Raw genomic sequence first — 22,500 nt, forward strand, 5'->3', positions numbered from 1 at the left:
TATCGCAATGAAAAATTAAAAGCGAGACTTCTCGCTTCATTAATATTGCACAACCCTAATGCGAAGAGTACCGCACTATGGAGGACGAGAGTAGACGCTCGTCAGATTCATTCGACGTACCAACTGGACTTGTGATGGAAGCCGACAGGGTGGTAGAGGCATTTTGAAGAAATCGTCGCCGTGACTGCGTCGCAGAGCATTTACCGATGATATTTCCTATACGTCCAACCGGAAGTCTTATCTGGGACAAACGGTCTGCACGAACCACGGGAAAAGTTGCACGGAGGTTTTATTACTTTTCTTAAGCAGCGTACAGGGCTAAAGAATACGGCAACAAAGAGAGAGACACTCGGCGTCTAAGAAAAGTGCGCTGCTCAGAGCGATGACATGTGACACATTGAGTCCGTAACGCTGTACGCCTCACGCAACCTTACATTCGTCGTCCTCTGCTCGACGCGCTTGTTTGCGAATGGATCACAATTTTCTAGAGCGCGATTGCCAGGTTGCGTAGGAAAAAAAAAACGTAAAGTAAAAGTGAAAGAGCGAAAAAAGAAAGGGTATCTGAGGGCTGAAGCGAGGTAGGGGAAGGATGCAACTAGGCTCGCGTTGCGCTCCGGTGCTGACCCGAAACGTTACGAACATGGTCTCCGACCTGCCATTCGATGAGCGCGCAGGTCGCCGGCGTCTCGCTGGCGTGATGTGCTAATCTTCGCGCGCGGGGCTTTGACCCCCCTTCGCTATACCCTCCACTGCTCCTTCCGCGCTTCCCTCTCACCAGAGCACGTCATTCGCGCCGCAGAACCGCCGCGGAAGCCCCCGTCGCTTGTTTTGCGAACAGGCTCGAAGCGTAAACGAACGAGGAAGTTCGACGACGCGCGCTTAGTTGCGCAAAGTTTGTTTTCAGTTTGGCACGGCCCCGCGCGCCACTCTTCCGAGCGTGCAGGGCAGCGAGGCGGTCGCTCCCATCGGCGGGCCTGCCTAATTGGAGGGCCGCAAGTTGGCATTTAGGCTGGAGAAGCTGGAACAACGTCCAGGGGACGACCGGAGGATGCGCCGAGAAGAAACTGTGGCTCTGACGACGGGAAAGGAGAATGAAGAACACCCCGCCTTTGCACGACCCGCACGCGCAGCTGGGTCGTTTCGCTGTCACACGTACCGGCGCTCCGCCCTTCTTCAACTGCTTTTTGCACTAACCTCGACGTATTTTTTTTATTCTCACTTTATTCTTTTGCTTCCCTTTGCACACCAAAACTGGAACCGCAGCCGCGATCGCTTTTGCTACCGGCGGAACCAATCCGAGTAACCAGTGGTTATGCGAGACAGCCGTTTCAAAAGCGCGGGATGTGAACGTTCACCACGACGTGACGGACGTGGCAGCGGCCGGTCCTCGCCGGTTGTTGACGGCGCACGCCGGTGACTGGGCACCACTTTTTCACACTTAAATAGGTAGAACGATGCCTTTTCTTGCGGCCCCCTGCGGGCCCATATTTTCTGACATATGAAAGCGAAGCAAAGCCCCTATGTTTCTCTGTTTCTTTCCCCTTATGCATACTGTTGAGAACGTCTCCCGGGCCCGGTAAGCATTCGTGGCCCTTGCTTCAGATGGCTGCCGGGCATAGAGGTATCATTTATACTGAATATCACACAGCGTGCTCTCCCTTCCCTTCTCATGCGCTGGGACTTCCGTATTCGCATTTCTTTGTTACACAGAGCAGCCAATGGCTGCCCCGACGTGTCTCCGGATTCGCGTTCGCTTTAAGAAAGTGCTGTTTCTGCTCGTACGTTCCAAACTTGTTTTTTTGTTGTTCATTTTCCAGAGAGGTTCGCTCGTGTTGTCGAAATCCAGCACAAGGCGAATGACGATGGCAGCCCGCTCTCGAGCTAGCTGGATAGCCTAGCAACAAGCAGTGGCTCTGTGGCTGCCTGGCGAATTCAAAGTATGCATATATTGTCGATGTCCGGGTCAACCTTCTCACCGGGCTCTTCGAGAACTCCGGGCTTGCTTTTGAGCTACCTAGCTTTACGACTAGCAATGTAAGAATTATCACATAGGTTATGTTTTTATTGCTTTCTTTAGTTCCTCTTGTTCTCACCGCGCTCTTTTGATTTACCAAAAATACATCAGACAAAGTTTGAGAAAAAAAATTTAAATTGAAAGAGGAACAGTCTACTTTTTGTTACTTTTAATCAGGAGAAAGTTGGTCAAGGCATTTGTTCTGTAGATACGTTCATGAGCCAAATATGCTTAATTAAGAATACTAGCATAACACCTACCTCGTGACCACGACTTCTCAAGAATTTTGAATAAGGCAATCTGCGACGGTAAGAAAATAAGACCCGCTGTGCATAAGCACAGAAAGCCAAGCTGAATAACAGATTATACGAAGGAAACAATATAGCTATTTCTACAGAGACAAAGAGGTCTGTTGTGAGACTATCTCGAGCCATGAGCACTTCAGCTTTTACAGCAAAGCTGTTCATCTCAAGTCCCCGTATAGATTTCCCGCGCGCTTTCCCAGACAGGGTACCCTGGGCTACTTGCGTCCGCATCGGGGACATTGCGCGCGGACAGAATGCGAGCAGCCGACCATTTGGGGGAGAGGGGAAAGAGTGTGGTGACGGCGCTGTAGCAGTGGAGACGGGTAGGTGCGAGGGAGAAGGTGTGTAGCGACGGCCACTGTGCAAGTGGTCAGCGCTTCTGTGGCTATAAGATCACGCGCGGCGGGTCTGCCGGCGAGGCTGCAGCAGCGGTTGCGGCAGTCGCATGGGAGGCGCGGTTACCGCGTGGGGGCTTGTGTCGGCGTAGTGTGGTGCCGTATATGTGTATATATATATATATATATATATATATATATATATATATATATATATATATATATATATATATATATATATATATATATATATATATATGTATAAGTGTATGTATGTATATGATATCCTAATGAAGGCAGCCAATGTATACAGCCTAAAGAACTTCGCTGGTAATCCGTCTCTATATATATTGCGACCCCACGAACATTTCTATTCGCCAGCGTGGAGCCGGTAAACTAAACTCCCACTTTTCTTTGATAAACTTTACCTTTGATCAAACGTAGGATAAAGAGCGAACCTGTAATAGCTATGCCAAATCTGCAAAGACGCATAGCGCGAACATAAGCTTCCTTCAGATCTGACTACGAAGGATGGGTGCATTGAGAAATTCTAGTTTAAAAATTCACCGATGATTACAATACTTCCTAATGTGAAATTTCAGTGAAGAGTTCTCATTTCGCTATAGATTGGCACGTGCGGATAATCTGTCTTCTGCGGCACGTTGCAAATGGAGCGAAGTGTGGCTCGACTGCTTCGCTAATCGGGAGATCGCGAGTGGCAGAGCGTGGGTTGCAGCAGACAGGCCTCCACTCATGCAGCGCTTCGTTTCCTTATTAGGTATCCGTGGCGTCATCGGTGAACAGATGAATTGCGCTACTTTGGCGCCATCTCGTAGCCATCGTCGCTGCAGAGCCCGACTTGCGCGGCACTATGCTTTCCTTCTCACGCTCCTGCCTCTTCCTGAGCTTTGCGCCTCATGGTTGCCCAGCACAATCCTCCTCCACTTTCCTCCTCACACCTTTTTCAATATCGCTCTCTTTCATCTGCCCTCCCCCATGCCGGTACTCTCCACGTTTGCTTTGAAAGCTTCGTATGCTCGTTCTCTTGGTTCCGAAGGACGCCGATGCCAACACTCGTCGGAGGAATGGGCGCCTAAGAGCCGCGCTCTAAAAGTTCAGTTTGTATGTAGCCAATGAACCGCATAAAAATTGATGTGGTTAATTGCCTGTCCTAATTAACGGCTTAGTTCCAGAGTATTCGTCCGTTTTTCTTTTTTCTCGTATCATGAGGGGCTCACAGGCAGTGCTCCATGCTTCCTTCTGTGCATTACCCTCTTCTCCCCTCTCTCTGTCGCGGGGAAAAATGCCAACAACCATATTTTTAGCCCACATGGGTCACGTGCGATGCAATTCAGAGACAAACCTCTTTGTTCAGAGAGAATCAGAGATACATCAATGAGCTTTCGCAAGAAAGACGACGTACCATAGAGCACTCTTCTCGATCGCTTGTTCCTCTTGGAATTCGCAAATGACAGGCAAATGAAACAGCTTGAGAGGTCAAGCAAGGAGCCATCTACTCGAAAAAAAAAGCACGTCTCAAGTAGATTTTTCTGGCGAGGTTTGGGTATCCTTTACTCTAGTGGTCCAAATTTAGGGCAAGACAAGACGCGACGACTTTCTAGCGCTTCTGGTAGCCTTACACTTAGCAAATATAACTAGAATGATTCCACTATGAAAGAAACCAATGACCAAGCTTAATTAGCGTGCCTGTCCATGCCACTGTAATCCGCCATTCAGACATATAAAATTGTCACTTCATAAGCGAACACAACGCTTTAGTTAAAACGACCAATAGTAGTAATTGAGCACACCAACGCTGCGCCAGATTTTCATCCCCAATGAAGAGAAGAAGACTGGTAAACTTTGTTGGTGGCGTCAAGCGCTCGCAAGATCTCCAGCTTCATCAGACGTTCCTTTCTCTCACCGGCATTGCTTGGAAACTACTGAAGCAAATTAATAATCATTGATACCCAAATTGTTACACTGCATTGCTCAACGTTCGTGTAGCGCTTAGAAGTTTCTTTTTGCGTCTTTTGCGCAACACGTACGACCAGAAGAGCTTTGTCCTGCTACCGCACTAGTGACCTTCACTTGTCTGCGACGACTCCATCTCTGGCCGCTTGGATTCCTACTTGTGTAATGATGAGGCGACTACAGCCGGAATCGGAACCACTGCCTGTTGCCGAGCAACAGAACGCTGTAGCTGTAAACCGATAGCGTAAAGAGAGAGATAGAGAGAGAGCGAAAAATGTATTTGAAGAAATACAGAGAAGTTCGGTTGAGCAAGGACTTGGTCTGGCTTGCTGCCCTACTCCGGCGGAAAGGTATGGAGAGGAAAAGGGCTGAAGAATGATGATGATGATGATGTGAGAAGTTACGTTTAGAACATTGAGGCATCTGCAAAAGCGTAAGTACCTATCATTTGTCAAAACAGCTGTTTTTGCAAACGAATAAGCGCTAATCGAAAGAAATTATATAGCAAGTTACGAGTATTTTCTGATTAATGTTCTGAAGGTTTTTCAGAATTTCTTCTCGTGTGGTGGGTTACGGCTGGAGCGTTAAGAAAGGCCCCGGTGCTCATGTTCTAATACCGCCACGGATCTCATGAATGACGAAGGTATTCAAATCGCTAGTGTTTAAACGTTAGCCTCTTCTAGACGCGTTGAAACAGTGGATATGATGGCGTTGAAACGCAAACGGGGATATTAAGCGCGCGAATTATTTCTCGAAAAATACATTTATTGCGCGGTTATTGATTTCCTGAACGCAAGAACGACTCCTCAGGTTTTATCATGTCCACCATGATCAGTGATAGCCAAATGTATTGACACAGTTTACATTCGACATCAGTTAACAAAAAGAAATTTGGAGGACACGTAAGCTTTCCCTTTAAGAGTGGAACGCGATAGCATTCAAAGATCTCTGAGTGCTTCTCACGCTTCGCGACAAGTGCAACTTATGTAACGTTAATCTTTACCGGGAAACGCTGGCGGCGAACGCTATGCACGAAGGCGAGCTTTCTGGCTAAAACGCGGCCTCTTGCGTGGGCCTATCCAGGAGGTTACGCAAGGACACCTAGAAACACTGCGTCTTGCGTGGGCCGATCTAAAAGGTCGTACACAGCCGCGCCAAAAGAAAGAAAAAATGAAAAGAAACATCATTTTCCGGTTTCTCTCGTAGTTTCGCACTTCTGGTATCTCAGTATGAGAAGATCTCGCATTGAAGGCACGTGCTGTTGGTATTCTGTTTCATATCATTTGTTTGTGGGCTGTCATTCTAACAATGTTGAGGAACAAAATTTTTCTAGAATTTAAGACAAGGTATGAGCCACTTTAGAGATAGAACCCTCCTTTTTATTTAGATTGTTTTTGTTTTATGAGGGGCTCAAAATACGCCTATATGGCATGTCATATACCAAGGCACGGTATACACGTATGCCTAAATATATACGGGAATTATCGCTCACCGGGAAGCCGGCGCCGGACGCCAGCGCCAACACCGCATTTTCTGCGACACGGGGCTTTTAACGCTTTCACGTTAATGCAAGACCTGTGCAGGTTATCGCGATAGAGCAGCGGGCCTTCCAATAGCTCCACAGCTTGGAACAGCCAGAGCGGTGAGTGACCAAATTAACACGTGCCCAACTATTTCTTTCTTATTGGTAAAAATGAACAGTGGGGTTGTGGTCTCCGTTTGCAGGGTACACCTGTTTCTTTTCGCTTCTTTAATAATATATGTCAGAAAAAAATTCTTGCCATGTATATTCGGAAAACAACACCCTCGAGCGTGGAACGGATGTTTAAACCCCCTTTTTGGAACCCTTACTTTCGCTGAGAATTTTTGTGAATGGCTACATTCGGTTGCTGAACACCCTCAGTGCCCCAGTCCAGGAATTTCAATGTGCCCAAAGGGCGTTTTGTGCGATACGTACACTTTAAAAACTTAAGAGTTCTCGGGCACTTCAGTATTTCAAGCAAGTAAAAAGTCTTAAATGTCTGTATCCAGCGCTTTGCGCCATTTTATTGTTCGAGCTCGTCATATGGTCACAGTAGGCGATAGATGTCAGGCTGCTTCTTCATGCGTATACATGGCGTCCCCAGTTGTGAATGGGAAAAACATAGGAGTTTGTTTTATTTTGCATCCTGCCTTTCGCATTTTACCACTGTCTTCGTTTATATTGTTCCAGTTTGCTGTTGTCATATAGTTGAGCGGCCAGTAGTCGGTGAATCATAGCGCTTCGGCCAATCGTAGTTCTTCGGGTGCATGTTCTTTTCGGTGTTACATCGGGGCCAGTACAATATTATGCGCAGTAAGACAGGCTCTTTAATGCAGCATGGGTTGGAATAACCATTCGCTGCTGCATGCGGAGCAATCTACTATCGACAAGAAAATTCAATTTATTTGGAGGTTGCGCGCCCCGGTCCTAAAGTGCGAAGACACAACTACTTTGTCTTCTCTCCCTACCACCTGCTCCAACTTGCAGCTAGCTTCGCTTAAGTTGTTTCACCTTGGTGTTGATTTATAGATAAACCATAGTACCGAAGAGCCTGACGTCAACCTTTCAGGGCAGCTAGAGGCGCTACGCTGTGTTATTCCCTCTGCTCCTGTCCGCGGAGAGATGGAGCACTCCGACTGGCAATCTGTAGGCCGGCATTCAGAATGCAGGGTGACACGCTCTCTTTGTTTTCTTCGCTTTACTTTTTTTTGTAAGCATCTTACAAACCACTTCAGTATTCCTTCGGCGGACTTCAGCATGACTTGGGCAGTTAAAGAATAAAAGATGTCGCTTTAAAAATAAAACGTAGTGCGCCTTTCTGCGAAACACACATTGGGGGAAAGAGTGCAAATAAAAAGTAAACGCACTTTCATATGGGTGAATGAGCTCGCTTAAGCACCCTTTCTAAGAATGTTAAGAGGTGAGTTATATATACGGGAAAACACTCTTACGTGCGCAATTTTCCTCAGTGTGTAGGTAATATGTAAAAAAAAGCAATAAACACTACACGCGTTACTAAAACGAAATATTTCTCTAAAACAGTTTTCGTCTCAAACAACCCCGCGTAAGTCTAAGGTAGACAGGTTTCAGATGCTCATATGAGACATAATTACACACAATTTATTAAAATCAATATTCGCCATAGATGCCGGCATTTTCAAGAAGCTTTCAAGGTTTCCTTCTTCTGTGATGCACTTTTGGTGGCCATGGACTTAACACTTTGGCAAGTGGAAAAGATTGTCGCACCAATTAAAAGCAGTCTTCGTTCAAGGCGGTGTATCAGTATAGTGTGCTTGGGGACAGTCGAGTAGTAGTTGGTGGATCCATCCTCGACATCACGAACGTATACCACCAAAAAAAAAAGAAAGATCATTTAACGCTAACATAGGAGATTAGCCCAATGACAGCCTTGGCACGGTATTCCAGTCGACACGTCTTCTTAGCAGGCGTCATAAGTGTCGTCACACAGGAATGATGTGATTATTCCGCGTTCCTTCCTGCGAAGCATCTGCCTGTCTTTCCCATGAACACCAGCCATTATGGAACAAAGAGATAAGGGCAATAAGGGCGCTACATGGCTTAGCATGCAGCTCAGCCCTGCAGCTAATCCACTATCGCACAGTTCACTGGCCAGCTCCGACCCGGAAGGGTTCTATACTCGGACCGAAATGCAACGCTGGGGTCGCGGCAAAGCGAGAGACGAAAACCCTCGGAGCGACAGCCTATCGATGCGCTCGCAGCTCACCGTTGTCGCCCACGTCTATCCCTCGAGTGCGAAGAGCTCCGCACACCCACCAGCAATGGCAAACCTTTTGGCGCGACGAGAACGCGTCTTCCGCGGGCACAGCACGGGCTGTGCCGGGCCGGTTCGTCCGATCGGTTTAAGGGCGTAACTCTCCCGTGCACGCGTGCGTGGCTGAGGGACCCGCCGCCGCACCCACGGCAGCAGTCAGATTAAGGGGGGCCTCGCCCGCGTATACACCTCGTCCTCGGTCAGTGCCGCGGCCGCTTCTCGGTCTGACTGATTTCACTCGCCGCGAAACCGGTTTGTAAACGAATTACGGGGTTAGGTTAGCTCGGCTTTTGCTACACATATATACTTTGGCCTGTCGCGCGACCAGGGTGGAGCGAACAGTAGGGGGGCCCTGCGCGCGGGCAGCCTCTATTCATCACTGCCACACGAAGAGCGGAGCGCCGCGGATGCTGCTATGCATACACGAGCTCGACGCGCTGAGAGCAGCAGGCAAGGCCGGAAGGAGCCGCAAGGACGCCGCCGCCGCCGCTGAACGGTGCTCGCGTGTGTGGGCATGCACTGGCCGACAACACTGGTCGGCCGAGTATTCGATGCTTGGTTTTGAGGGCAGCTGCAAAAAGCGTCACCACGAGCATGCCGGAAGATAGGCGTAAAATAACGCTGCGATGCTGTTTGGCAAGCGATTCAGCGACGCGTGTAGGGATCGTATTTGTCTTAATAAATGCTCAAGAGACCACTGTGTTGGCGTGCAACGGGAAAGCATCGAGGCTACGGTGTGTGAGCTTTGTTGTCACACGCATCTCCTAGGTAAAATCAGTTGCGATGCTTCTGAACATGACCCGGAGGCTGGGAGCCCTGTGAAAACAAGTGAGGTGCGCTGAAATAATTGTTGCGCTAGCGCATGGCCCCCGCTATCAAAGTTACACGAGGCTACGTAGTTGTTGTTTAGGTAGAAAATAAAAAAAATTCCCCCGGAGGGAGGCGCAATATAAAACATATGTTGTCGGGGACTGTGAAGGTGTCTTCGGATGCTGTGAATGGATCATTGAATATTATTACGAGTGGCGGACGGGATATTGTGATTCGCACCGGTTTAGTGAATATTTTCATTAATCCCCAATTTGCTCATGTACAGATAACAATAGCCCTTCTTCTAGAGATACTTTGATATAGTTATGTGCCTTTCAGGTATGTTTGTGATCTGTGCGTGACAAGCTAGTCTGCTTCCATGTTACGCGAACCGATCGTTGTTCTAGCGATTAAACATGTCCGAGGTCACGGCCGATTAAGCAAGGATGAAGTAGCTCTCATGCAGCTTCAAGTCTTGCTTTTGTTTCACTTTACAGAATTGTGAGTGTCTGAGAGTAGCGTAGGTTTACGTTTGGGTAGTGTTTACCGCTGACTTGTGATGCAATCTACACCACACATAATGTTTTACATAGGAAACACATTTGGCTTTTCGGCGGGGAAGCACAACTGCACAGGCGTTTCAAATATTCTTAAAATATTTATGTTTGCCTTGAGAATTTCACACACGCGTTTCTTTGATAATTTCTCTAGACATGACAAACTTGTCGAGCTATACTGATGCCTTACTGGAATACTTTAGCAGAACTGATAATTGCTATGAGCTTTAAAGAAGCTCGAAATACATCCGTGTACACGTCTTGACAGTGTAATTACTGTCCTCGGCGTTAAACTTCATAGCTTGCATCGTACCCGTTCTTCCTTTTTTGCATTACCAAACAGCTGGATGGACGAGTCCATCGTTTTGATTTATTGAGTACATGTACAATAAACGTTTTGATCCAATGCTAAATTTGGGAAAGGCAAGACTCTACATTTAAATATTTCATCTCTCTTCGTCTTTTGGCAAATATCTCTCCGGCCATGCACGCAAATCAAATGCCGCTAAAAGAATAGACAACACTCGAAATACTCTGAGGCGGTATTTTGGTGAGCGGAGCCGTTCCGAATGTGAAGCGCGTTTTGCACACATCCGATTGCTTTTCTTTCGCTAACGACTTGATGCAGCCATGAACACAACGAGGCAGGAAGCGCTGGAAACTTGGTTCGCCGGGCACCTCTGTTATTTGTTACTGGTGCTTCGAAAGTTTTAACGAAGCAATGCTTGGGCCTCCAGCGCAAGCGCAGTTGTTGGTGCGTGCAGCTGGAGAGCTTCCAGGAAGCTGCACTCAGAGGTCAGAGAGCCGAGGTGCCAAACGAGCCTGAGGTGGTTTGGTCTTTATTTTTATTGTTATTTTTTTGCCAAGCGTGCACTAGCACTCGGCGTTGACTGTTTAGCATTCTGGCGTGCTTTCGTCAGCGGTGCCCAATATTGCCTGCCACGAGAGCTGTTCAAGGGAGAAACAGTGCTCGGTCAACGCACGTGCTTTGACTAGAAAGTTTCTTTCGTGCCCTTCCGGCTTGGTACGGGCAATGCTGGAGATTGTGCTTGAACGAGCAAAGACGATAATTGGGAGCAATGAATTTGCCAGCTGTGCGTTCTGCACCTTTGCCATATATTGACAGGTCGCAGGCGCATATGCGTAACCGCTTACGTGTGCAGAAAATTTGCAAGTCTGCTTAAAACAAAGGAAGGAAGAAATGAAAGGTTTGGTACTTTATCACGCAGAATTTCTTTTACAGCTTATCTCCAATATAACTGTATGTAAAATTTATGTGCGAACTTTTTGTGAAGTATGGGCTTTGCCTGCACTCTCAGTTGTCAATGTCGTGCCCTTGCACTGTTTTCAAAATTTTAAAGCATCACGTTCTTTAGGCTACACTAGAGTCTTTCCATGTAGCAGTGGTGGTTGTGGTAGTAGTTCTTTTATGGTGAATGCGACGAGAGCACCAGCATTTATCGTACATTGCTATAGCACATTTTGCTTGAGACTACGAAAATAGATCGTCAGCACGACTGCGCTGGCCAGAATTTAATGATCATATTTCTTATACGTCCGAACAAAAGCGTTGTGGAATGAATGACAAAATACAAACGATCTGGGCTACCACAGCTCCTAGTGGAGGCCACACAGCTGGCTTTCGAATTTTAAACAGTTTTGCTTGTTTGTGCACATGCGTGTATTAGCCTTCACATAATAAGATGTTGCTGAGGACGTCAGCAACAGAAAAAGCGCTGGTAGTGACATCTTGTGACGTTTTGTCCAACAACAATACATTAGAAATGTTCTCATATTAGCAGATATTCTCATGGAACTGATTCAAGACATGAAACTGCACGCTGAAGATGGCGTCGTTGCCGATGCTTTATAGGCGCAGAATAGTATAGCTGGTTACACTCTAATGGAAATCTGCGCCACAAGATGGGGCCACCAATGTACGGCTGCTCACAACTCCGGCTCCAGTATCCCGGTCTTCCGTGATGGGCGATGTGGATACAGAAAGCTCAGTTTTTCTATAATAATGTGGTTTCCGCCACTACGAACAATCCTTACGTATTGGTGTGACGATTCCTTTCCGTAGAAGAAACAGATAGTGTCGTGCAGCTGTGGTAAAATAGCGTGCTCACGAATTCTGGTTACACACATGTCGCAGACAAAGTGAAAACTATCCTGCAGTGCTTCACGTGGTTGAGGTCTTCGACATTAAGGATGCGTAATATATAATAACTTTGAAACACACATCTAGGAGAGAAAAATCGGTCATTGCTTGACTATATGTTAGACTAATGTGGTTGATCATTGAAGTGATTATTATGCTATACCGGCTTTAAAGCAGTCTCCATGAAGCTAAGATAACAGACCTGATAAAGTTAAGCAAATTATTCACCACACACCTGAGTGCGCAACGGTGAAGCCTGACATGCAAGACGAATCAGGCGTGATTTCAACTAGCGCGTAATAGACTGTGCGCCCCGTTATTGACATTAGATGTTTCCTCTGGTCCCGTTTGAATTGCGTCCTGGCTTTTGCACAAAATGCCTTCTCGCGCCATTCTGATGTTCTTAGCAATGCCTGAGCTTCTATATGCTTCAACCACTATCAATGAAAATGCTATGTGCGCAAGTACTTCCGTGCGCAACACTTGTCATTCTTTGCTGACTACGCAACACGTTTCCGCAATTCATTGTGGCACATGTGTCACTTCACTCTAGTTTATTGCGGCTGCACTGTATTGTCTATCACAGATGTAAGAGGTAGGGAGGCGTTGCAATTGCATGGTGCCTTTGCTTGTAAATTCAGCATTGCAAAGTTCAACTTTGCCGTAAGATGGCATCACTAGGTTAAAGACTTGCGATAAGTTGCACGGCGCAGACAGGTTGTGTCTTGCGATGAATCTTGAAGATAATTCAGCAGCACGTACTACTATGCGCGTGCACACGTTTTCGCCAAAGACAAAGAACCTCATAAGTAATTCTTTCACTTAACAGTGCTAGTGACAGCCGCCATTATTACCGGTGACGGACGGTGTATGGCATTGATATACGGCCAATTGCAGTAAGTTTTATGTTATATGCTCGCATCTACTTTTCTTCGTTGTTCGTGCCCTGCCTTTCTATAACAAAATGGTCCAGCTGCAATAATTTCCACGAATGTTCCAACTGCTCTGTTTGCTTTTAAATAACACTAATAAAGTCATACCGACGCCATTCTCGCATTTAAGCATATAGCCTAATAAGTTCATTTGTTTTAGTTATTTGCTAAAGGGGCTCATAGAGAACTACTGGGGATTAAGAATTTAAGATTTTGACCCGTTATGTCAAAAGTGGCACTTTTGTCTTAAGAGCGAAGCATTAACGGTGACAGCAAGGTTTAGCGTTGGCCTTGGACTCGTTCATTTGTTTCTTCTAGAGTGGGATTCAGCCACATATGTGTTTACTATATAATCCAAGAATTTATTACGTAGTCCACCTAATGCCCTGTTAAATTTGTATCTCTTCCTCTTCTTTCTTTGCCTTTCAATTAATGAATAGTGATTCCACCTGGTATGATTGCTTTCTTTCAAACACGTAAATTCGTCTTTGAACAGCACTTACCTATTCTATAGCAGTGCGGAAAGTTTATTTGCGGTTATAACTTGGAGTAATGCATACAGTTCTTGGTAAATCACCCATAGTGGGAGTGAGTCTGAGTGTCGTTGGTAAAAACAGAAAACGAGTCCTCAAAAGGTGTTCAAGCTATGCATGGGTGCCGCATATTGGCGTGACGCTGAACGCAAGGCCAATCTTGTTGGGTAGAAGGAACACCACCTTAGCAGCTACGATGACTATGATGAAATTTTCAACGCGGCTTTATTCCGCCTGCTGAGGCAAGTACGCATCACCTAACGGGTAGAGTATCATGGTACTTTGCTATTGGTTCTTGGTTGGCAATCCGGCCGTCTGACAGTTTTAGATAAGTTTATTTCGTTATATATATATATATATATATATATATATATATATATATATATATATATATATATATATATATATATATATATATATATATATATATATATATATATGTACTTGTTCATATCCGGAAAAATCAGGTCAACGTCAATGCCGATGGTGCAAATTCACCTGGAGTGTTCATATTGTCGCAACATCGGAAACTCGAGCGATAAACGCACTAGTGAGCAGGGACAGTAACTAGAACGGACGGTTCAATAACACGCTCTAGTGAATTCTTCTTGTTATGTTTCCTTTAAATGCCGATGTATCTACCTGTAGTCATCTCCTTTGTCACACTCCAGACGCAGTAATATGAAATTAGAAAATAAATTGAGCGGAAGCCCGCAAGGGAAAGGACGGTTAATGAATGAAATAATGGTCATCCAACCGACTGGTGCTTGAAGCTTCAAAGTAAGTCAATGCTGGTTTCTAAGCAACAGATGTTTAGAGTTCTAAAAAATTGCCCCTTTCCGTAGGTCAAACTAAGGATCTAGGTTGCACAACATGTAAGCAAAGCTTGCTTTCTAAGAAATCCATATATGTTTCTTTTGTTGTATCATGGTAGAGCCTGGTGGATGAGTACTGAATAATAAATTTAAATCGTGCACTGAATAAGAAATGACATAGAAAATGGCACTAGGGACATTTCTATGTCCCTAGTGCTGTCGGGCAAGGAAAGAGGCTGTCGGGCAAGGCTGTCGACAAAACGAAAATGTAAATTATAAAGCCAGTTTTTTCTTCCAAAATATACATTAGCAAAAAATATTATATACTGTGACGCATGAAATGTATTTCTTTAGAGAATATGTAAACGTAAGCGGTGCTAAGATAACAATAATTTTGGAATAGTGGTCGACCAGAGTGCTTGTCTTCACTGAAGTAGTTCACAGACTCACACTCGTGCTTTCCCCTCACAGAGTGCCCCCGTCCTCGGCTGTGTGATACGTAGTATTATAATAGCAAACATTCTGTTTAACGTGCGTTTTCCTAATAGTGTATTATATAAAGCAGTCTAATTAATAAGCATGTGGCTTTTAAACAAATGTGTTGTGCCTTAAACACACGTCCTTTTCTCGGTGTTTATTAGCTAATAGAACTATAATCCAACTGCCATAGACAAACGTTTTTATCAAATACATTTACGAAACACTCCGTCAAGGCCGGTGCTCTATAGGAAACTGACTGAAACAGAGCAAGCGCTGATGTTCTTGTGAATTCTTTTTTTCGAGTTCCTCTCTACCGAGAGGAGGTGAGGTGGCTAGAATTGAAGAAAGGCGGTAGCTAGTGTATATGCTAATCCTGGCGAGGATAAACAGTTATACCGCGTTAAAAGATGGGACCTGTCATCTCGGGCGCAACTGTAGCACGGTAGCGTTTTCTAAAAGCCAGGGCATGACAGTATGCCTTTCCCTGCGCTTTCGTCAAGAGTGCGTTAACCTCATAAAAGTGAGTTTCTTTCTTCATTTATTTGCGACAAGCGATAGCTGCACAGCAAAAAGAATGTATTAGTAAAAAAAAAATACGAGGAGGCAGACGTGTTCCCCCTACCCCTGTTTGATGGATGCGCTAGCTGGTGAAATTTCCACACTGCAGATGCCTTGGCTCGCTGGGCGAACCAACAACCGGCAGCCATGCGGTCGAACATGCAACGGACGTTGAACTTTTACGACCCTCTGAAACTGTTAAAGTCGGTAATGTATACATGAAAGCACAGTTTTCTTAGCCGCGCAGATAGAATAACATCCGGGCTCCTCTTCTTACACACCACGTGCACAGTGCTGTAACTATAGCACGCTTTCAAAAACATGGCGACGTTGCCGTCAAACATATACTCGCATGCGCTCTCGAGAAGCGAACAGACGCGACGCTTGGGTTCGGGGGTCTGCGCAACGAGAAAGCATACGATTCTTGACACTGCCACCGTGCCGCGTCCGTGAAACGCGCTCGTATAGAAGAAAACGCCGGCAGCCACTTAGAGTGATTTATGCGGCTAATTCCCGCAGACATGTTGACAGGAAGCATTAGGGGGCGCTTAAGCAGATGCACAGCGTGGTGTGTGCATTCGCAGGCGCTTAATTATTCACAATTCTCTGCCCGCCCTCTCGCCAGCATCTCGAGCTGCCACTTACAGCGGAATGCCCGCGTTCATCTGTTCCAATTCTCTTTCTCCCCGGCCACGCTTCGTACAGCGCTTCGGCGGCCGACCCGCGGGGCAACATTACTTACAACGGTACATTTCAGTTGCAAATTAAAAGCCTGCTTCGTTAGGCCTTCTTTTTTTGTTCGCTAGCTTCCGCAATACTCTCGCAAATATTGCACAAACGTTGCAGCTATTCAGCGTGTGTACTTAAAGGCCCGTCGTATAGGAACGCCATAATTAGACGAATCGTATAAGCGATCACTGAAAGATGCCCAATTATATATTTATTTCCTTTTTAGAATGAGAGGAGTTCCACACTAAGTACATACATAATAAAACGACACGGTGCGTTTTAACCATCAGTTATATAAATATCATTTAATTTTTATCATCTATCGTGTAGGCGCCTTCTAGTTTAATGACTTTGAAGTACGAGTGTATGGGCGTAAGCTCATCGCAGAGCTTGCGCTAAATATACACGGTGCATGCAACTTCGTTAATGAAATAACAATGCTTTGGATTGATAAAGAAGATTAAAGGCCGCGAACCCATGAGGTTGGGCGATCTCATTAGCATGAAAGTCTCCGAAACTGCCGGCATTAATCATGCGCAGTAGCGTGCGTTCATAGCTATGCCAGCACATCTGCGCCTACAAGAAAACGTCTTTCTTTTTGAACATACCACAGGGATGTAACCTGACAGCGTACAAATGCACTTGTGGAATAAAAATGAGATATCAGCCCACAATCGATCAAGAAAGTTTGTTACTGTCGTACGTTTCATTTATCAGTTTTTTTGTTTCGTTCAACGTGGGCCACCGAATGCTGGGAAAACGCGAAACACATGTGCAACTAGTGCGTTCACGTCGGTTGTGCATTATTTTTTCCGTAGAACAAGCCCCATTAAACTTGAGTAAGTTGTATTTTTCTCATTGCTTAAGTGCACTAGCTGTGAGTGCAACATATTGCAGAGAAAACTGAACACAACGCATGCATTAATTACGCGCAATCTACACTGTCACTTCCTCAAGAGAAGCCGAATAATACCAAATGATAACCGTGAAGGCCAAGCCCTGACACCCTTCTACTTGTGTGCGCCCGCGAATTTCAAACTGTGTCGACAGGCCGTGATTATCTAGAGCGTAAGTAGGCATGCAGAACCGAAATTAAAAAAAAATACAGAAAGGAAATCCTATTACTATGTCAAAATAAGACAAAGTTAAATAATGTATTTTCTACAACGTGCGTTGCAAAACGCGTTACGCCAGTTTGGTTAACGTTTAGCGTCATAGTCTCCATGCTTGTGTGCGGGATCAGTGTAGCTTAATTACATAAAGGCATAGATATGAAAGTGCTGATATGCGACTATTTCTTTAACTTTTCCCACTTAGGAATCGATGACGTTTTCTATGGATTTCTTCTTTATATGTTCTTCGTTATAGAAGCCTTTCAACTCCATACTCCCTATGTGAAATTGAAGAACAGTAGCAAGTCATCAGAAACTATGCGGTGCTTCGCAACTGTCTTAAATTATTCTCGCACTGCTCGGCAAAGTGTTACATTTTCCTCAGAGTAGATTCGGTCAGTTATAATTATAAAGAAGTCGCAGGCCGCCGTTGGGAATTGAAACTGAATATGCTACCCTTGGCGCCGCCTCAAGGAGCGTCGGTCACTTGTTGATGCAAGATTTCATGGGAAAAACTAAAACAATCACAATTTCGCGATTATGCTTTTCTGATTAATCTGCTTACAAAATTGGATAACAGGAGAATGGACAACATTTGTGTCCTGGTGATCTTACATTTCGGAATCTTGGGTTTCGGATGCTCATCACTGAATGTATTCGGCCGGAGTAAGATGTACTTCTGGTACTTCTTCACGGCAATCCTGTGCTGCTTCAACACGTCGGAAAGCTTTCGGCTGTCTGCAAGAAAAAGAAGAAAAGTCAAATCAAATAAATGTACAGATCCAAGATGTGAAACACCGGAGTCTACAAAAATGACTCCGAAAAGTCATCAAGAAGGGCTTCAAGCTTTAAAGCACGCACACAAGTTCTCGGCAGCTAGATTCTATGTCGGGCCACAAAGCCAACAAGAATCGCAAATTTTTGTGGAAATTAACCAGATTTACTGTCACACTGCACATCGGGAGTGACCGAAACGCACTGAACCAAGGGCCTGAAACCTGTATTGAAGTAGCGATCCGGTGGTCTACGCTCGAATAAATGGTTTCTGACGTGATCCAGTGCGGTGAAGCTAAGATAAAAAATCTTCTGAGTGCTGCATTTAGGTAGGTTTTACTGTAAAAAACACCATAGTTTTTTTCTCTAGATTGAAATATATTGTAGCACCTAAGCTGATTTCGTAAACTGTACTTTATTGATACCCACAGAACTACGCAGATGCTCGATGTACTTAACAGCTGTTACCCATTTGTGGAAATGTCCACCACCAACTATACAACGGTGGATGAGAGGACCAAAGACAGAGACAAGTTTAAGCACAGCCCACAGCCTCCAACGGCACCACGCAGGGAAAATGGACGTAAATTTATGTACGGTAAATACTTTACTATTACCGTTACCATGGGTCCCTACGCAAATTGATGACGGGCGCTGTCATTGACAAATACCCAGGGAGAAGAGCAAGCCTGGGACAAACTCGAGATAGTTGCTGCCATAATGCAAGGGTCCGCTAAAGTACTTCTTAAAGAACGCCTAATGTTTGATTTTCCTTCTTCTTTTAAGCAGTCTTGCAAACAAGATCTGTGAAATATTGCGCAAATCGGCCTCTTCTGTCATGTTACCTTAAGAAGGCGACATTACTCGAGCGACATATCGCAACATTCTGATAGTTAACTCATCAACTTCTAATAGTGATGAAAACTAACGTTCAGGTTATACATATTTAAACCAGGCTTTCATTACTAACTCGCTAACTTTCTCTCTTATTGTAGAATAAGTACATGAGCTTACATATTGCAACTCAGGCAGAGGTTCTGGACTGAAGTAGTAGCTATAGCTTCGGACAAGGCAGGCTAAGCCCTCTAATACATTCAAGTGGAATTATTTGTAGAGCACGGATGTTCTGCTAAACCTCAACATGCTTCGCACTTTTACAGCGCACCGGAAACGCTGTTACGTGCCAGCATCAATGACTCTAATAACTTTTGGTAGTGTTGTCAGCAAAGAAAAAGCCCTGCTGTTCTTTGTGAAGTTCTTGGTTATCAGTTTTCGCATTGCCAGCTGAACCCGTTACCACATACCACACATAAGCTACTGCATAAGTATAGTTAGCTCAAAGAGGCTATGCATCTGCATTTACCTCCATTTCAATTTTCTAAATGCATATAGGGGAAATATGGCTACATATATACCTGTCCCGCGCACTGTTGGAATTCATGTAAGCGAAGATTTCCACGCTGTTTTCATTGATTGACGATAATTAGCGGCAATGCTGACGGCGAGTGCGTAATTTCTTCAGCGCTTAGTTCAATACCAGAGCGGTGAAGTGATGGTAAACGTTACTTTGCGTGTACCGCTCATATTTGTCTGCCAAGTACACAGGACGTACAGGAAACGTGTCTGCTTGAGACGTTGTTGTGTGCCATTGCTCATAATATCTGAGAGGATTGAGCATTATGACTGCATCACGTGGCACATCACTTCATGGCAGAAGCATTAAACTTTATTTGAATTAAGGGGCTACACGTTCCAAAACCACGAACGAATAATGAGGCACGCCATAGTGCCGGACTCCGGATAAATTTTGACACCCTGGTGTTGTTTAACGTGCACCTAAATCTAAGTGCACTATTGTTTTTGTGTTTCGTTCCCGTCGAAATGCGGCCGCCACGGTCACCGTTGAACCCATGACCTCGAGTACTCTCATAGTCATCCAGCTACCACGGCGGGCACAGCAGTGTTGATATGACGTGCGACCACTTCCGTTGTGTCACATAGACCCTACGACGTTTTAATGGGGCTTTGCGCCTGCAGGCCCCTCTTCACAACTTTGCACGCTGTTCATTTTCCAGAAATAGCAGAACCGTAGCGTACCGTACCTAGAGCTTGCCCGCAACTGCTGTTTGCTTGCCTTCTCACGTCGTATTTTCCCTCTGCCACCCTCTCTTCCTGTATCGGAACTGCGAAAGTGTCACTCATTTTGCTATTGCGTCGGTTGCACCAATTCTCGGCCTCCTCTTACTCCTCATATCTACATGTCTGTCTACGTCCCCTCTGGACTTGCACGCTAGTAGACAGGTAAGCGCTGCAGTTTCCGCAGTTGTATTCAGGGGAGTCGCTGATAAATACAGCTGTCGCTGATGATGATGACGATTTAATGCTATCCCCTTTGATAGGGGGCCGGTGAAAAACAGCCACCTAGTCTGCTTGATTTATTCAGGTATGCTATACATGTGTTTTTATCCAGCATGTTTCTGTACATGCCCTTAATCTTTGTTTTTCAGTATATACCCTGTACCGCTAGCTAGCCATGACTGTAGCCTCTTCCCTGATTTTTTTCACGAATACTCTGAACGTATCTTCATTGTCACGATTGCTGACCTGATATTGTACTTTGCGTTTATACCACAGTTGTAAGCGTGCCCACGGGTGAATAAACTTCCTTGTCGACTGCTGACCAGTTGACGCTTGCGGGCTGATAAGTGGCTAATGTGGTGACACGCAGGGAGTCCCAGAGGGCATTGCGCACATACCACGCGATGAAAAGGTCCAAACTAGTTTCTCGCGCCGACTTCACCCTCTGACACGCTCCTGTCATATATATACACTCTCTGAAACAACCCCTAGTGCAGCGGGCTAGGAAACAGCAGCAGCAGGAGCGCAAAGCCGACGGAACAGGCCAGGAAAGCTTCGCTGTATAAATTGGAAGTTTTGGCCGAAGGTTATAACGAGATTGCGATAGCATTACACAAAGTACAGTGCTCGTAGATGTATGAGCAGTGCTAGTTGAAGGAAACATTCGGTCACCAGCTAAACACTCGTGCTTCCGTGCGCCCAAAGACAAGCATGAACAAAGTTGCCTCCATGACCACGCACAAGCACTTCTGGTCACTATACTATCTTGAGGAGTGCCATCGGCGGGGAGCGCGGAAGTTCCGTGCTGCCTCAACCCTTCACCATGTATTCAGTGACGCACCTTCAGGACTCCGCAGATCACGCGCCCTCGAACACAAGGACCATGGGAAGACAATGCGCGTAAAGCCATGAGCTTTCGCGGCTCGTGCTTGTGTGTTCGCTCTTCGCATTGGAAGCTGCAGTACACATCAAGTGACTTCTAACGCACGGCGCGCGGGCTGCGTACGCAGTCCGCCGCGCAGGTAGAGCGGCTAGATCACGTGATCAACCTTGAAGCGCGGAAAGAAAGCGCGCATTGAAGCCGCCAGCTTTCTCGTGTTCACCCTGGAAGTTTGAGAAGATCATGTGACCTCAAACACACAGTTCGTGCGTCGAGGGAGCAAGGGGCACTGATCATCGCGGCCCGCGCACTCGCCGCCGTATCTCTGACAACACAGCAGTGCCAATGGCAAGAACTTGCCTCGAGTGACTGTAGAACTGGCGTAGCAGTAAGAGAAAGAACCCTGTAGTGTTGCACGACGAGTCAAGAAATCCAGATGCCGTATTACTGCTCTAGCTTACGATGGTACATGTGTGCCACAAATGCAAAGATTAGCTGATCGAATGCTAGTACGCATCTTCAACATTGTTCATTAGATGTGCTGTCTCCTCATCTGTGGAACTTATTTTTACAAACGAAGGGAACGAGAGAGTGAATGGAAGTGTGAAGAGAAGAGGAATTTCGACATCCTGTGGAGAATAGCTCTGTATGTCGGTTTCTTGCAGCGGCTTTCGATTCGAACCGTCTTGATTGAAATCTATTGTGTACATCACAGTTCCCCAGCGACTTTGTGTACGCGTGCATAAAAGTACTATGACAATTCCCGTGCACTGTTCGCAGAGGAAGATGTCAGTCCGTACCAGGTAGCGTAGTTAAAAGGACGTGCAATTTCAATATTTGTCATTCTATCTTTATAACTCAGCGTTATTATCTAGGCAGGTCCCACAAACATTTCAACGCAAGTGCTGAGTGCGAGTTAGAGGATCCAAAAGAAATAACACTTTACACGCAACAAAATAAGTACCGATTACGGAAATCAAATCAAGATGATGATGCCGATACCGAACGGATAAATACGACCCACAAATGCATGCAGTCATCCAATCCTGCTAGGCGTGTCACAAATGCATGCTTGAAAAGACACGTTTACCTCCTTCTTTGTCAGGTGTATGCATGCAGCACCTTGTCTAATATAATATATCCTCGTCGGCCGGATCTTGAGATGCACTATTAACAAAGTGATCTCACGGACGTGCTCCAGGTGCGGACCACCTCAGAAGTTGAATTATTTTCTTCCTACGTTCAATATTCTCTCAATATATCCACGCACTGTTTCAGTTGTTTTGAGGATAAATGAATTGCTAACTGAATAGGCTTCACATTGTCGTTTTCTCCAACCTGCCGCTACTGCCCAATGG

The 22,500-nt window shown here is 45.6% G+C and overlaps 1 protein-coding gene across 3 annotated transcripts in view; it reads right to left on the reverse strand.

Annotated features, from left to right (window-relative positions):
* LOC135909156 (doublesex- and mab-3-related transcription factor dmd-5-like) overlaps positions 1–22,500 on the reverse strand; it is a 305,350-nt gene that overhangs the window by 145,318 nt on the left and 137,532 nt on the right. For all 3 annotated transcript variants that reach the window (XM_065440991.1, XM_065440989.2, XM_065440990.2), the window contains one exon: positions 17,746–17,868. In XM_065440991.1, the coding sequence (XP_065297063.1) occupies positions 17,746–17,868 (123 nt within the window). The remainder of the gene's footprint in view (positions 1–17,745; positions 17,869–22,500) is intronic.

Source organism: Dermacentor albipictus, chromosome 4, assembly GCF_038994185.2.
Source record: "Dermacentor albipictus isolate Rhodes 1998 colony chromosome 4, USDA_Dalb.pri_finalv2, whole genome shotgun sequence".
NCBI lineage: Eukaryota > Metazoa > Arthropoda > Arachnida > Ixodida > Ixodidae > Dermacentor > Dermacentor albipictus.